We start from the raw sequence: 18,051 nt of genomic DNA on the forward strand, positions 1-18,051 counted from the left end.
AGCTACTCTCTTTAAAAGCCTTGTGATCATCTTGAACTGGTGAAATATCCCAAGAAGCTGCAATTTCATCTGGTAATGATGAGGACAAATGCAAGGGAGGCTAAGGCTGATCCTTATTCAGCATACAGAATAGATCTTGAAGGCTTTGATGGCTTTGCTCAGTATCGATGACATCCTCCTGGACTTCCTTATGATAGTTAACATGTTGCCTGGTAGGAGACTGAAAAGGTTGAGGAATTGGAAAGGATCTGGATGTGGAAAGCATGCTCCATGGGATCCACTAGGGTAATTGGTATAGCACAGGACCCCGGCAATGAGTACTCCAAGGTTCCATTTCTCTGAAGTGTCTCTGTACCTCCAGTGGGTACCAGCAACAAAACTCTCACAATAAAAGAGTAAGAGAGTGATGTCATCTGTCTTGGAAGTGAGGGACATAAAAGCTTACTCACACGCCGAGGAGGACCAGAAGTCAGCTGATCATGGTAGTGAAGTACAAGGAGATGACAAGATCCAGGGATGGCATTCTGGAGATGTCAGTACCAGGTAAACCATGGTAGGTTTACCCTCAACTGCACCTGTGGAGAAAATGCCAAAGGCCCTAATGTTTTATCCCTGCACAGTCCTGAGCACTGATCACAAGCCTGAGTTAAGTCTGTAACCAGGTCAGAAGATGCACCAGTATGAGGTGAGCTGTCTCCTACACCATCAGGCACCAAAAGGCAAAGTCCTGTGCTGCTGCACATCCGTCTCGTATCACCAGTACTGAGAAACTTTCCTGTTGCTGATGTTGCTGCACAGCAATAATCAGTACCATGGCAAGGGTCAGTCTCAGCCAGTGCTGAGGTCCATGACCTGTAGTGAAAAAAAGGCCAGTACCAGAGAGCATCACTTGCCAGAGGACTCAGTCCCCTGTCCTCCCAAGTGCTTACTGGTGGATGGCAACAGGGACCACTATCATCTAGCAGAATTAAATCTCAGCTCCTTGGACCAATCGAACCTTTTGCGCTTCTTCCTTGGTACCAGCAGTCCTTTCTCAGCAACAGTGTCCAGTTGTGTACTGTACTGATGCCAAAACACTCAGTGCACTCCCCAAGTGAGAAGGCTCACAAGACAGATGCAGGGCAGCCTCCATAAAAATATGGCATAGTCTCTCTGTCTTTCTTCATCCAGTGCTTAGTTTCTGCAAATTTGTCAGTGCTCCTTAACATGACCCTTGCTGAGGCACTTTAGGCAGGTGGAAGGAGACACAAATTTTTTATGGCTGGCACAAGGTTTAAATCCCAGAAACTGAGGTATACACCTATACCAGATGTCAGTTCCCTCTTGTTACGGGGTGCTGACACTCCATGAAAATAGTGAAGAAAATCAACAAATGAAGCTCACACTAATCTAAGTAACTAATTCTGCTAACAGCACCAACAATTTACAGAAGAAAAACCAAAATCCCTTTAAGGGGAGAAAACTTGAAGAAGCAAGCTGACATGCTCCAATTATTGCAGTAGCAAGGACCTGAGACGGTCTGAGGCCGCTCCACCCATTTTATCATACAGCAGCACAGGGCAGCAGAGGGTGCATGCACTGCCCCAAAGGGTAATGCTAAAGGAAAAGTCTCCAACTCTGGTACACTAGACACACACACACCTGAAGTGGAACGGACAAGTGTAATCAAAGAGGAACTGGATTTTTTTTTTTGGCTCACTGCTGTTGAGTCTACATCTGAAAAGAACATTGCACAATACTGCTGCTGAAGATGCAATCCAAAAATGTAAAGAAAGATAAGTTTTGTCTGTTACTCAGACAAAAATGAAGATGATGAGAAAACTTCAAGTGCAGCCACCCTGAACTTCCAACACATGGATTTTCTGCAAACTATTAAAATCCTATTTAAAAAAAAGTAACACTTAACACAGTCCTAAAGTAAAGTATAAAAATTCTTCCACAAACACCATAAGCCCATTCCCTCAGCTATATGGCCTATAGGAAAGAACCTATAGGTAGGAACCCCACCCAGAGACTGAACCCAACAAAGCAGCTACAGAAAGCTGTTTAAGCAGGGACTGAAGGACAGTGATCATGTTAGTTTCTGCTTTGTGCAGTTTTCACTCTGCTGATAGCTGTTGCTACAAACCCTCCCATGCCCCCTCTCCTGACTTCCAACTCTCCTCCCATCTTTTGTCTTCCCATCTAGCTCATCTACTGACATAATCCCTTTGAAATAATTTAAATAAAAAAACACAAAGAAAAAGCAGAACCAAAATGATGTTTTCAGACACTGCATTGTTCACTCTGTTTGTATGTTATATCTTTCCCCTCCTACCCCTTTGTCTGCCTTCTCTGGTTAGCTATTTTATGCTCTTCAGGGCAGGGACTCTCTTACTGTGTGTTTATACTCTGCCTAGAACAATGGGCCCCATTCTTGGTTGGCTCATAGGTATCAACCATAATAAATACCTACCTACCTACCTACAGTTAGAAATACAATTTTCCCCCTCTCTAAAGGCTTGATTTTCAAAAAGTCAGGTATACAAAAACGCATGTGGGTAATTGTACTAATTTTCATATGCAACTACTGTCACCACATATTTGCTAAACTGGCTTTTTGAAAATGAGGTAGAGAATGCATTCCATATAACATAACATACAGGATGTCTAAGTTGTGGCTCGAAACTTACCTTTTCTTCATGTCCTAACTTTTTATTAAGTTAGCCGAACAGTCTTAGAATTGCACTAATATAGTTTTGCATGATATACTTGTATTTTACATATTTTTAAACTGATGTTAAAAGCATGTTATTTAGCTTGGAAAGTAATCAAAAGTTAAGAAATATCAGATTTATGATTGCCAATGTAACTTTAATTCTGCCCCCTTGTGTGTCCATCCTGTTCACTAAACAAGGCAGGAATTCTACAGAAAAATTGCATGTTCTCATGTAATTGTAGATTTTATCATAATGCAGACACTTGAGGAAACTGAACTGAGATTGCACAGGCAATTGTAAATTTGGAGTTTCTTACTTTTGGAGTGCATGACTTTGCAATGTAAATATAATATTCTTTGTATGCAATCATTTATGTGCAATTTCCTTGGGTGTTTTTTTTTTTTATTTAAAAAGAAATAGGCAAAATACTCATTCTAATATGTGCCATATTGCCAACACATTATTGTGTATTATCAGGACTTGAACCGTGAACATGCAGCTTCCATTCAGCTCTGCTCCTACTAGAGGTCCAGGACTTAATACCAGCTATTGTTGTTAGAAACGTTGTAATGATTGTGTCTGATAGATAAGTTTGGACAGTAAGGTTATATATTTGCTTGACATGAGTGTAATGCTACCTTAATGACCTTGTTATTCAATAAGTTTGTTTATAACTGCTGCATAGAACAAAGATGATGTCTTGACCACTATGCTTAAATTGAAGGACAAGAGACACACAAAATGTGCTGTCAATATACAATTAAGGAAAAAGCAAGTAAAGAAAAACAGGAAAGTCCCCAAAAGCTCCTATGTAGAGCAAAGGGTAAAAGTAAAAGTGACCTGATCAATGATGTCTGGTTAGTGCATACTCTGTGTAATAAACCAATTAACAAAGAAAGATAACAATGTGAAGATGGCACAGACAGCAAAAGTCATGCCAACTGAAGCCTACACATGCATATTGTATGAGTTGCACAAGGCATATAGTACTTAATGGTGACTGGAAGAGAACTAATAAATATGCAATTTGGATGTATATAAAATTATGTAAATTGTAAGGTGCAGTTGGAGTATTGTAAGAGCAATCCACCATGACCTGGATACACTCCAGAAGATAACTGGTCACTTTCTTTTTCTGTATGTCTCATTTCTTACTATAATAATTGTAAGCGCAAGGCATGTTTTTGGATCAATGAAGTTTCGAATTAATAAACTTGAGTGTCTGGCATTTTTACCCAACAATGGCATCAAAGAAAAGGTATTTTTGTAAAGGGGGGGTACAGGATGGTCATGGGGTGATCCCTGCCCAGTCTGGCTCTCTCTTCCCTCCTCCTCCCCCCCATTTCCCAGTAATGAAGGAGCTCCTGCTCCATGTGCTGCCCCCAGAGGAGGGACTGGCTGCTGATGCCACATGCTGAGTCTGGGGTTGGCTGAGGGGAGTCTGGCCACTCTCTCAACCCTCCCCTCTCCCTTGCCTGGGAGTTGGGGAGCCCACTAGAGTTAGAGTCTCCAGGAGTAAGTGGGGTATATATAGAACACTAGTGCTGGGCCAGGAGGTGGTTGTGGGGAGCTTAGTGCATCTTCCTCTCTCTGTCTGGAAGTAAGAGGAGCACCTATGCAATGTGGTGCCTCTAGGTAGGTGCAAGTAAATGGACTATTTGTTCCAAGTGTTGCACCTGGGGTTTGCACGATGCGGGGAGCCCAATCCAGCTCTCTCTCCCCCTCTGACAGCTGCTTAGTGCTCCCAGTGTAGCGTCTTCTGCTCTTGCTGCTGTGTCAGCAGCAAGACCCAGGCTCAAAATGTTCAGTGATTGTGGCAGGCTACTAACAATTTCCTGAAGTGGTAAGTGAGAGAAGGTAATGGTAATTTTAAATATTTTATATTTCAGCCAAATCTGAAGGGAGTCTCATGGGACAAAGAGGGTCATTTCAGTAGTTCCAAAGGAGCCTGCTGCAAACAATGAGAATGTATGAAACCTTCTCAAAGCAAAGATCACAAGAACCCTTTATAATGAAAGGTGTTAGGGTCACTTCTCTCTTCCCCTATAATGTAAAAATACATTGTAATTGTGGTATGGAGTGTATGTACAGCTATACATCTTGTAATTTCATCTGCATTACTCCCAAATGGTGATTAAACACTTGTGTACTGCATACACACATTACTAAAAAAGCTATTATACGAGGGTCTTTAAAAGAGTTTTAAAACATCTTATTGGGACTATCTTTTTCCCATTCCTCTTCCTGTGAAGCAATAGGCTTTAAGGCCAGAAGAGGCCATCATGATCATCTAGTTTGATCTCCTGCATACCACGGGATACAGAACCTCACCCACTCCTGTAATAGGCCCATAATCTCTGGCTGAGTTACCTACATCCTCAAATCTTGATTTGAAGACTTCAGGTTACAGAGAAAATCAGCCACTGTTTCATTGGCTTTAGTTCCCTGATTCCAACTGCACAGGTTTCAGGGGAACCATAAACAATTTTCAAAATGGCATAGTTTTTGTATGACAAAAGTATCACAATTTTAAATTTCTGGTACCTCAGATCCTACCAGGACTAGAAATGTGTAGTAGATCCCAATGAAATATACTCAGACCCAAACAGATTAGCTATATTACAAAAATTGACAGATATTTTTCTACATATTTCTTTGTGTATGAATGAACATGCTGCACGTATATACAGTGTTCCAAGTCATCACCTTGACTGGGCCCTCAGCACAGTTTGTTGTACCTGTATCCGACATCTAGATTCCAAACTCCTCAGGGGAGAGACTCTTTATTCGTGCATTTTGTAGTGTGAATGAAAAACATCATCATCTTTGAAAAAAATTCAACTTACTGGGAGAGTTACTTTTTTCAAGTGGCATTCCTTTTCCAATAGTTCATAGACATACTTAGTAATGATCTGCAAAAAAGAATACAGAAGTTAAAGCACTTATGGAAATTGTGCATCCATTCATAAAGCCCTTAACAAAAGTAGGCTCATCACACAGCTTTTCTTTTAAAACAGAGCGTATATTTGCTCTCTGTGTTTCTCCCTAAACAGCTAATTACAGAATATACACCTTCGTGAAAAAGGATCCTCCCTTCTCCTCAGAATGTACTACTTTTCAGTACAAAAAAATCCTAACTGTACCTGTGATTCTACCACCTGCTGCTGTGTGAATAATTATCTAGCTCAAAACTAAGGATTATGACCAATTAATATATACTCAGGGGCATAAGAAAGGCTCTCTTTTGCAAAGAAATACTTTAAAAGCATTTTTCCATGAGCAAGATTCCTGAAACCCGCTCCCCTGCAGTTTCACTTCATGAGATACATGGAGGGGAAAACCTTTAGTCATCCTTAGCACAAGTCGTCTTGCCATTTCTATTCACTGAGCAGGGGAGGGGCAGGTCAAAGGTGTTCTAAATAGAAGAAGAGAACTTAACCACCCTCCAAGCACGGGGGGTAGACGGAGGGGTGTAGGTCTGCATTCTGTAAGTAGAAATAAAGCTGAATTTTTAGGCCTGAAACAAAGGGAATCATTTCAAAGATCCACCAAAAAAAATCCACTTACATATTAAGAGTCTCTTCCTTGCTGCCCCAAATTTAACAAAAGATGTTCTAACTTCAAAAGCTTGCCTAATATCTAGGGGAAACTATTTTTCACCTTCATATAATAGGGAATGGAGAACTTCCTGTCTACTATCAGTTTTTGAGTTAAATTTGGGGACAAACTAAAATTCTTTTGTACATCTGGGACCATAAAAATGGTTCTGAAATAAGTGCCTGTATTTCATTGGCTAAAGAAGCAGAGAAAAATGGCAAATTAAAAAGTGTATGGGGGGGGAAGAGAAAGGTGCTCATTAATAGGCTCAAATGGGGTTCACCTCCCCCTTTAAGACTCAGGGAACTACACTTAAATTCCACAGTTAAAGTACAGGATAAGACCTAAGTCCCAAAACATTAACCTAAGAATATCTGGGTGCAAACCTACCTGGTGTTTCTTAGTAAAACCCCTCAAGGCCACAATTACAGTCATCCTAATCCAAAGCATATTAAAACACAACAGAAACATAGTTGTAACAAAGTTCCCAAGTGATGGCATCTTAACAACACACAGTGAACTGAGCAGGTAGGAGCCAAGGCATAATAAATTTCAATTTTAATTTTCCAAATGCGCAATTACCAAATGAAGTTTTGGTGGACTCTGAAAGTTTTCATTACATACACGTGAACAGATGTAGCACACAAATATTTAAAACGAATCTCAATGAATTCAATGTATTGATGAAAGCTAATTAAAAACAAAACAAAAAAGCCATAAAAAAAGTCTTTACTAGGATTACATGATTTTTTTTGCTATCCTGCTCAACTATATGTATTGATAGAAAAACACTCAAAAAGCTTTACGGTTTTAAAGAAAATCAGTCTCACTAAACATTACCATCTACAGGGAAACTGCATTTGGAGAGGGAACTTAGCTTTAAGCAATGAGTTGATTTAAGACATGTTTATCCCCAAAGCAGTATGTTAGGAACATGCATACAGTGTAATTTTACCTCCAGAGCCAAACTGTTTATGGTTCACTGAAATCAACTTCGGTATTATGCCAACAGTAAAGCAGTTAAGTTCCCTACAGTCTCAGATGCTGATGGCGTACAGACGTTAAAATGAGTACAATGATGATATGACCTCAAACATAGGGTTTTTATTTTTCACACTAAATCTTGTATCAACCTCCAATGGCTATAAGAACTAAATAATGTATAAAAATGCTCAAAGGACATTTTAAAAAACTGCTGCGAAGAAAAGAAAATACATATTAGATAATACATGCAAAAAAAAATCTTTTTTCTTTGGCTATTAGTTTTTGTCTATTCCTGTTTGTCCATCTTATCTGTTTAGACCATCAGCACTTCAGGGCAGGAACTATCTTTTATTATGTTTCTGGAGAGGCCAGCACAATGAGGCTCTGATTGTGATTGGGCCTTTAGGTACTTTTGTAATATAATAATACAAATCATAAAAAGACAGGAATGTTAACGTAAACTAATTGTACAGATTACAACAAAAACATTTAAAGGAATGTATATGTTTAACCGGAAAAAACAGTAATCAAATATATCATGGGTCAGACTATCTGATGGAAGACCAGAGGGGAGGGTGGTACTCTGATCCTTGGTCTGCTGGGCAGGTGTCCCAGCATGGGTAAGAGCAAACTAACGTCTACTCAAAACTGTGCCAGCTTCCAACAGGCACTAGGGATCATTCTGGCAGCTAGAGATCACTGATAAGCAGTGACACCCTTCTCATGCCACCACAGGGCGTAGGAAGGGTAGAGGGAACTTTAGGACAGGGGTTCTCAAACTGGGGGTCAGGACCTCTCCAGGGGTCAAGAGGTTATTGCATGGGAGGGTCGCAAGCTGTCAGCCTTCACCCTAAACACTGCTTTGCCTGCTGCATTTATAATGGTGTTAAATATATAAACAAATGTTTTTAATTTATAAGGGGGGTGCACTCACAGGCTTGCTATGTGAAAGGGGTCACCAGTACAATAGTTTGAGAACCACTGCTTTAGAAGATGTTAGGCAACCTAATAATTCCATAATAATTATTTATTTAGGAGGGATATTACAAAGAGCAGATTTGCTGGCTTTGCATAAGGTTTTTGTCAGGAGGTCAGCGCACACTTGCCTTAAGTAGAGAATATGGCAGAAAGTACATATAATGCTGTTGATCTAACATTATACAGTAGCTGGAAAGTCTAAATTTTGCATTTTTTGACTTCTTGTGATTTCAGGTAGCATGTAATTGTGCAACATAAAATTGACGAGATTTAAAAAATATTAATTTATTCTTTTCTTCCTTTAAGGTAAAAAGATGAAACAATGCCTATGATTAATAATGTTATATTTTAAATGGCCTCTATTAGACTTCAAAGATCACAACTCCTTGTCCCAGGAAAGACAAGACACCTGGGATGTGATTTAACTAGGCCACAACTTTGTTAAGTAACACATCAGGGAACTATCCACCAATAACTTGTTCAGTGCAGATCATCCATCCTTTGTAATCATTCCACCTGGTGGAGGGCTATCATCAGCCTCCCACTCTATCAGGACCACTGCAGAGACCCTGCCATCCTCCGCTCATCTGACGGTTAAGGCGGGGATGAGGAGAGGAGATTGTCTTCCCATTGCATCAGACATCAGGAACACCAACCCTATTTCTCACTTTCTTTAGTAAATGCCTTCTTCTAATCCACTCCCATTTCTGGTTTATCAAGGAACTGAACCCCACTCTTAAACAATTAACTGCACTGGGCATCTGCCAAGTTACCAAAAAAATGAATTGTTAAACATCTATGTTAAAATGTTAAGAATGCAAAGTAGCATACCACTCAAAAGACAGGAATTCCAGAACGAAGATAGCCCCATTTAGGAGACCTTAATTCAGACTCCTTGTTTCAATATATTAATGACATGATCATATACTATTTATGGTACATTACCCCTACTCATTAGGATAGGCAGCGAGTGAGACAGACATTCTCTTGTGTATAAGGTGCTAGACTGGGACTCCAAAGAGCTGATATTCCTGACTTTGCCAGATTTCCTATGGAATGCTGGGCAAGCTATAATGTTTCATAGGCATGAGGTCCAGATTCAGGCAGCATGAGGAAATGTAACTGTAACTTTGGCATACACTTATTGCTGAGATATTGATTTTGCACCCTTAATGTTCTTTTAAGACAGTTACATAGAGGTATTTTTTTAAAAGAGCATTTTCAATGCCTAAAAAACATTAAAAAGTTTCTATTAACAGCATGTTTAATGAAAAATTTTCAACCCATCATACTGGAACCAAGTGAACAAAAGATCAATATCTGAACATGGCTAAACCGAAAGAGAAATTAGGGACTAAAGGCCAAATCAGAAAGATATTTAAGTATGTGAGTAGTCTCATTGAAGTCAATAGAACTACTCACATGCTTAGATGTGTCCTTAAGTATTGGAGCCTCAATGCAAATGATGAGAACAGAAAAATAAAAGCTAGATTCCACAATATAGTGAAGGTACACCAAGGTTTGAAGAGCATTAAATAATAAAACAATTTGAAAAATATGGCAGCCAAAAGTGTGCCCACAAAGTAGAAAGAGAGCTCTGATAAAGGCTCATCTTAAAATAAAAACACTAAAATCCTATTTTTTGTAATAATTAAAATAAATGAATTATCATATACGCAAAGAAAAATATTACTGATCTGCTGGTGAACTCTTCCATTATACAAATGAGCAAGATACATCACACCTGAATGATTTGTTTTAGAACACGTACATGCTACTGCAGAGAAGCTGTTACAGTACATATATCATGTCAAAAATTCATGCCAGGATGCAATGAAGTGCACTAAGCCTTGATTGTACACTCCCTTCCATGCTTTGATTTACATCCAGTACATCCTGAACTCTGTTTTCTCTCAGGTATATTCCCATTTTGAAAACCAACCTCAGCAAGTCTACCCACCAGAAGTCAACATATAACAGAAAGTCCAGAAGTCCAGTGCATAGGATAGCCTCCCAAGCCTTATGAACATGCCAATGTTTCTTTAAAGAAAATCCACTGCTAAAAATATAACAAATGTACTATATGGGCCTGGATTAGGGAAGTGGAAACAGGATACAGAGCCTCTCACCTCTACACCATTTGTCCAAACAATGGGCACAGGTCAGCAGTTACTGGAAATCATTACCAATTGATGGACTATTCATAGGTCTATGTGAAATAAATTGGCCTTTGTCATGTTCCTTGGGGAAAAGTGTTTACACTACAAAAATAATCCATGACTCCATGTCAAGGATGAGGCATGTTTGGGACTGAGATGGACCTTGTCAGAACCTTACATTAGTTTTATTTTTAAAATCAATATTAAAAATATGTATTTGCCAGGTGGAGAACTCAGTCAGTCATAATTTTCCTTTAAATAATTTTATTCATGATCAGACTCTAGAGCAGTGGTGGGCAACCTGCAGCTCGTCAGGGTAATCTGCTGGCAGGTCACGAGACAGTGTTTACATTGACCGTTAGCTGCACACGGCCCATCAGGGTAATCCTCTGGCAGGCCATGAGAAAGTGTTTACTTTGACTGTCGGCAGGCACAGCTGCCCACAGTTCCCAGCAGCCATGGTTTGCCATGTCCCACAGATCCCGGGAACAGTGAACCGTGGCCACTGGGAGATCTGGGCGGCTGTGCCTGCCAAAGGTCAAAGTAAATACTGTCTCGCGGTCTGCCAGAGGATTAATCTGATGGGCCGCATGCAGCCCGCCGGCCACAGGGTTGCCCGTCACTGCTCTAAAGAGTTGGGCAAATAATAGATACATAAGATTAGAAAGAAAACCTAGCAAATCATTCATACCTATGGTATTTTCCAGGTTGTTATTCTTACTTTACCTCTTTACATATCCATATATAACTCGGGTAACAACACTTTCTTTCTGCTAGGCTTGGCAGAATTAGATTTTTGTTTTAGTATATTTGACAAATAATATCAATATTTATTTTTAAGCATTTTTTTCAAATTCTATCAATTAAAATTTTCAGTTTGACAAATTATAGGGGGGGTATTAAATTATTTAATCGACATCTATTGTAGTATTAAAAAGTTAAAGATTTATAATCATTAAAACAAACTGTCAGCATCATATGCCAAAATATACAATGTAAATATCACAAAATCAAACTGTAATACATTCTCAAGCAGCATTTTTCTTATTTTGCCTATCTGTACATTTCAATTACACCACTGTCCTCGAGAGCCAAAAAAATCTTATCGTGTTATAGGTGAAACAGCGTCATATCGAACTTGCTTTGATCCGCCGGAATGTGCAGCCCCGCGCCCCTGGAGCGCTGCTTTACCGCGTTATATCCAAATTTGTGTTATATCGGGTCGCATTATATTGGGGTAAAGATGTATTATGGACAGAAATTATTTTCATCAGTTTGTATGTGTGCAGTGAAATCAACATTTATTAACATTTATCAATAAAAAATGAATCCTTCCAAGTCTACTTATGGTGAATAAACTGTAATGCAAATTTAATCTCCTAAACAAACATGCAGTGTTTTAAAAAAAAAAAAAAAAAAAAAAAAGGAGGGAAATTACAATTAAAATAGTCTTGAAGGGACTGTTCAAAATATTGAATTGAATATGTCTAGCTTTAAAATAATTAATTCAAACATGATTTACTATGCTTTGAGTTGAACTAAATGAAAATTTAAGATTTTTTCTTCTGTTAGAGAAAGCACTCAAATACTAAACCTGAATGATCAAATACACATTCTCATACTGTGAGACCATCACATAAAAAAATACTTGTACCTGCCCAACAACGTTGTCTTGGCTGATAATTCCACATATACATGAAATCATTACCATTTACCTATAAGTGGACTTTTCTGATAGTATCATATTCTGCTAACTGACTCTGTACATACACAGAAAGAGAATAGTTTTCACTCTCTCCAGGCTTCTCAAATGTTTTCAACAACTGTCAGTTCTGTCTTGACCTAGTAACTTATACAGCTCTACAGTAATCTAACTCTTAAAAAAATGGATCATTAATGAATCTATGAAGGACATTATTTTCAGGAATTCAAGTTCAACCTCAGGTTTAACTTTCACACTACAGAGAATTCAAGCCAGAATATGCAGATTAGGTGTTTTATCTCTAAAGTTTGAAAACAAACAAGTATAAAACTCACTAACAGAAAAACTCATGCAAGTTATGGATTTATTGTTTAACAAGATCTGTGTCCTCACTGAGAATAAGCACTTAAAATAAATAACTGAACGAACAGCTCTTTTAACATATAGAAGTCAGTCCACAAATTTTCAATTTGCAGTATTAGGGCAACAATGTTCAGTGAAAAATGCACAATGAATTCCAACTTGGCTGCCCTGCGGCAAATCTCAAGTGGTAGAATTGACTCAAGGCTTGCTACTGTTGCTGCCATAGCTTTGGTTGAATAAGCTTTATTTTGACCCTTATGTGACAAACCTGCCAATAAGTAACAATGAAAGACGCAAAGGAACATTTTGACATACTGCTCTTGGACACAAGCTTACCTCAGCACTGGTGACAAAACAACAACACAACAAAAAACCTAAAAGCTCAATGGTCTTTTTAAAGGCTCTGTTCACTGCAAGTTAAAAAAAAAAAATCAATAGCATTTTTAAAATCCACAAAAGACCTCACTTGGATTATAGTGTGGCTGGACAATTCCTCCGGATGGAATTGATATTACCCCTAAGGGATTTCTTGCTTTTTCTACTGAAAGTAATTCAATTCAAACAACACAGATGTGATATTCTGGATTCTGAGTTGACTGATCACAAATAGGATCTCTAGATCTTTTGAGAGAAATTGAAAAAACAAAACAGGGATTTGTCAGAAGTGCAGCATATGCTGTTAATGTGATTTGATCTGATATTTGTTCCATGGTCTTTGCTGACACCTGTTGGCTTATTTTTTGTTTGTTTTTTAAAGTCATCTCCTCTTTTAGGGCTTGTCTTCACTACTTGTATAAAAGTCAACCTAAGTTACTCTACTCCAGTTACGTGAATAACGTTGCTGGAGTCAACACAGCTTAGGTCAACTTACCCCGGTGTTTTCACTGCACACATTGACAAGAGAAGCTCTTTGTTTGACTTACCTTACTCTTCTTGGGGAGCTGGAGTATTGGAGTCTACCAGACAGCACTCTGCCGTTAATTTATCAGGCCTTCACCAGGCCCGCTAAATCAACACCCGCTTCATCGACTGCAGCAACATAGATCTCCCAAGTAGTGAAGACAAGAGCTTAGTGTCTTGAGCATTCTGCCTGTAGCAGGGTGCTGGTGCAAAAGCACCTAATTACCCCTGCTCAGCCAGCTCCAATCAAGGGAAATAGATTGGGGCTGGTGAAACAGACCTGCTGCCTGGCCTGGGGACTGGCTCCACCTGTGGGCCTGACAAGCCAGCAGTTATAAGGGCTGGGAGCCAGAAGAAAGGCCAGCCAGGGAAAGGTCAGACACCTAGCTGTGGGCTGACTGCAGGAAAAGAGGGAACTAACCCTGTAAACCTTGTATATAGCTCAACACTGGTATACGTGTAAATATGGCCACGGATGCTGCATAACTGAAAGCCTCTCTGAACTTTATTGGGACAGCGAGCGGGCTCTGGAAGAGGGGCCTGACAGAGAACCTGTCACACTGCCTAAAGAAATGCCCAACAGCTCATCTCTATAATAAACCTGAAATTACATTACTAAAAATCCTCACATCAGGATCTATTATTATTATTACAGTACTAACAAGAAGACCCAATCAGAATCAGGAGGCTGTTGTGCTAGATGCTATTCAAAGTCAAAGATAAACTTAGTCCCTGTCCCCAAAGAACTCACAAGCTAAGAAGGCAAGAAAGAGTGGAGAAAAGAGACACAGTTACATATAAAACAAGTTATAAATATGTTTTAGCCTCTCAGACTAGTCATCATACATTGGCAGATTGCTTGTTGGTGTTAAAGCAGAAGTGGGTTATAAAATTGTCTTGGAAGAGGAAAGGGCAGTGGCCTTATTGATCATGGCAAATGTAAGGGGAAGGATGGGAGATAGCTGGGAGAGGTTTGTTGGACAAGCACATAAATGGGTGCTCAAATTGGCATTATTGATAGAGTTAAGGTGGAGTGCCAAATGAAACTGGCACTACACAATTTGGGTGGAAGGGAACTGGACAACTCACAATGGATTAAAAACATTGGGTTTTCTTCTTTTTGTTGGTGCAAATATGAGTGCATATTCTTAAGAGTATAAAAATATTCTTATACTTATCGGATACATGACATCTTGGTTTAAATTCCAGAACCTTTTTATATTTTGATCATTAAACAATATTGTGACTGCTCCTTACTGTGCTGAGAACCCAACAACTGGACAGCAAATGTTGCTGACTCGCTCACACAGTTATGGAAGACACCTGGGACTCTTACCTGCTCTGAGTGGCTGGCAAATGCCTAAATCTACCTTCTAACAGAAGTGATTAACTTTCTTGCTTCTTTTCTAACCAATGGTTATGACATCTAATACACTGAACAAAATTTCCCTAAAAAAGATGAATACTTTCTCTTTAAGGACACAAAAATCTTGCCACAAAAGCCCTCTTCTAGGATCGTTTAGCAGAAGATTGAAAAAACAGCTTGGACACCTTGATTTTCTTCCTCCTTCTCAGGAAAAGATTTCCTCTTTTCTATTCCAGATGATAGAACCCATCTAAACATATCCTTGGATTCTGTTGGTAGACACACTCAAGCTGACAGAAAGCAACAGAAAGCCTCATATACTGCAAGTAACTGGATCAAGCCCTGATGAACTTTATCAAGTTACCATAAGTAAGGCAGATGACGACATATGACAAGGGTAAAATCCTCACTCGTAGAATCTCAGATTTTCTAAGGCTTTATCTAAAGCTTCCATACAACATGGCTTCACAATATCTAATTTGAGAAGGTTAAGTTGGGTAAGTTTTCTATTTTATTACAAAAGGAAATCCTGCAAGAACATAATATGTTTCTACATTTTTGAAGTATAAAATACACTTCAAGTTTATATTACTTCAGCTATTAAAAGATCAAAGAATTAAAAGATTGTTTACTCATAAATAGTTCATTAACTTGGTGACTAAAAGCATTGAAAAGCCTTCCCTTCCTAGAAATTATGGCTTTTGAGTTCATATACTCAATTGTATCACATATAGTGTCACTGAATACAAATATGATCAGAAAGAACATCACTGAATAAAATATGGTATTTATTGGTAGCATGACCCTCGATTTCTAAAAGAATACAATACCTAGCATGTCAAAAGGCAATCCAATATGTAAACAACGACTCTTTTAAAGACATATTATGGGCCAAAGCTGATTGAATAATATGAAAATCTATTCATGTACTTGTTTACAAAGAACTGACTCGAGATTTGATCCATGTTCATAGTGTTTTTTGTTCACTTTCCAGGAAAAGTTCATACAATTAGGTTCCTTTTCACAAATGTTTGGGGAAGATACTAATATAGAAATTGCCATCCTGGAAGAGCCCAGGGGTCTATATAGTCCAGTACCTTGTCTACTGATGGCCAGTGCCAGATGTTTCAGAGGAAGTGGCAAGAAATCTCTTACTGAACAACTATGGAATAATTTCCCCATGAGAGAAATTTCCTCCCTGCCCTTAGTAGTTCTGCTCTGAAGCACTAGGGTTTATATTTCTTAATAAAAATATTAAAATAGGCAATTTTATTCACATGAAAAATAGATTTTGGTGTGTGTGAACAACATACTTGGGTGCAAATTAATGCATTTGTGCTAGAACTGCATGCTTGGCCAACGCTATCAGACCAACTTTTTGTGTTTGAGCGAAAGTGTTAAAAGAAAGCGATTAGAGAGCATTTACATGCACTGGCTGCCATATGAAACAAACAAATATAACATCAGCATTAGCAACAGTGAGGAGGAAAAAAATGGAAGATAGAGAAAAAGAGAGACTCACATAGCATAAAGGGCCTTTGCCTAGAAACAACTTGAAAGTTTTTGCAGCACCAAAATTTGGAGTAGTAAAGCCCATGAAATGTACCAATCCTGTAATCTCAAATGGAGTTTCCCAAAACACATTGGTTTAGATAAAAACAAATTAACTACAGAAAGACAGATTTTAAGTAGTTACAAGTAGTGAGGCATAATAGTCAGAATTGGTTACAAGAAAATAAAAGTAAAACGCAATGAATGTCTAATTTAACAAGTAAGTGGAGTCAAAGCAAAGATCTCTCTCAACACATATTCCAGCAGTCTTACTGGCTGAATTCCTCTCAGGCCTGGTCTACGCTACAGAGTTAGGTCAACATAAGCTGCCCTATGTCAACCTAGTTATGTCATTGTCCACACTACAGACTTGCTTCTGTCAATGTAAGTGCCCTATTACACCAACATAATAATTCCACCTCCAAGAGAAGCGTAGGGTTTATGTCAGGCCTGGTCTACACTACACGTTTAAACCGATTTTAGCAGCGTTAAACCGATTTAATGCTGTACCCATCCACACTACGAGGCCCTTTATATCAATATAAAGGGCTCTTTAAATCGGTTTCTGTACTCCTCCCCGATGAGAAGAGTAGCGCTAAAATTGGTATTACCATATCGGATTAGGGTTAGTGTGGCCGCAAATCGACAGTATTGGCCTCCGGGCGGTATTCCACAGTGCACCACTGTGACCGCTCTGGACAGCAATCTCAACTCAGATGCAGTGGCCAGGTAAACAGGAAAAGCCCCGCGAAATTTTGATTTTGATTTCCTGTTTGCCCAGCGTGGAGCTCTGATCAGCACGGGTGGCAATGCAGTCCCAAATGCAAAAAGAGCTCCAGCATGGGCCGTACAGGAGATACTAGATCTGAGCGCTGTATAGGGAAACAAAACTTATCTATCAGAGCTTTGTTACAGAAGACGAAATGCCAAAGCGTTTGAAAAAAAAATCTACAGGCTACACAGTGCTGTGTGACAAGAGTAACAGGAAGCCAGAGACTCAAATGGACGCTCATGAAGGGAGGGAGGGGGTACTGAGGACTCCAGCTATCCCACAGTTCCCAGCAGTCTCCAAAAAGTATTTGCATTCTTGGCTGAGCTCCCAACGCCTGTAGGTTCAAACACATTGTCCGGCGTGGTTCAGGGAATAGCTCGTCAATTTACTCCTCCCCCCCGACATGAAAGAAAAGGGAAAGAAATCGTTTCTTGACTTCTTTCAATGTCACCCTATGTCTACTGCATGCTGCTGGCAGACGCGATGCTGCAGCAGTGAAGAGCAGTATCTGCTCCTCTCCCCTCCCTAGTGGCAGACAGTACATGCTTGATAACTGCTGAATACCCCTAGCTGGTCTCAGAGGCGCCTGGGTAAAAATAGGAATGATTCCTGGTCTTCATCATAGCCACTAGGGGCTGAGCTCCATCAGCCCCCTCCCTTTCTGGTGTAAAGAAAAGATTCTGTACTGCCTGGACTACCATAGCAGCGGGATGCTGGGCTCCTCTCCCCCGCACCGCTTAACGTCCTGCCTGGACTGTCATAGCACAGGGAGGCTGCCTCCCCCTCATTTTATCTCACTAACAAGTCACTGTTTCTTATTCCTGCATTCTTTATAACATCATGACACAAATGGGGGGGACACTGCCACGGTAGCCCAGGTAGGTTGGGGGAGGAGGGAAGCAATGGGTGGGGTTGTTGCAGGGGCACCCCCGTGAATGGCATGTAGCTCATCATTTCTGCGGGATCTGACACGGAGCAGC

General features: G+C 39.6%; 1 protein-coding gene across 8 annotated transcripts in view; it reads right to left on the reverse strand.

The window, feature by feature from the left end:
* FAM172A (family with sequence similarity 172 member A) overlaps positions 1-18,051 on the reverse strand; it is a 368,850-nt gene that overhangs the window by 287,950 nt on the left and 62,849 nt on the right. For all 8 annotated transcript variants that reach the window (XM_050943914.1, XM_050943915.1, XM_050943920.1 and 5 more), the window contains one exon: positions 5,546-5,611. In XM_050943914.1, the coding sequence (XP_050799871.1) occupies positions 5,546-5,611 (66 nt within the window). The remainder of the gene's footprint in view (positions 1-5,545; positions 5,612-18,051) is intronic.

The sequence above is a fragment of the Gopherus flavomarginatus genome, chromosome 3 (genome assembly GCF_025201925.1).
Source record: "Gopherus flavomarginatus isolate rGopFla2 chromosome 3, rGopFla2.mat.asm, whole genome shotgun sequence".
NCBI lineage: Eukaryota > Metazoa > Chordata > Testudines > Testudinidae > Gopherus > Gopherus flavomarginatus.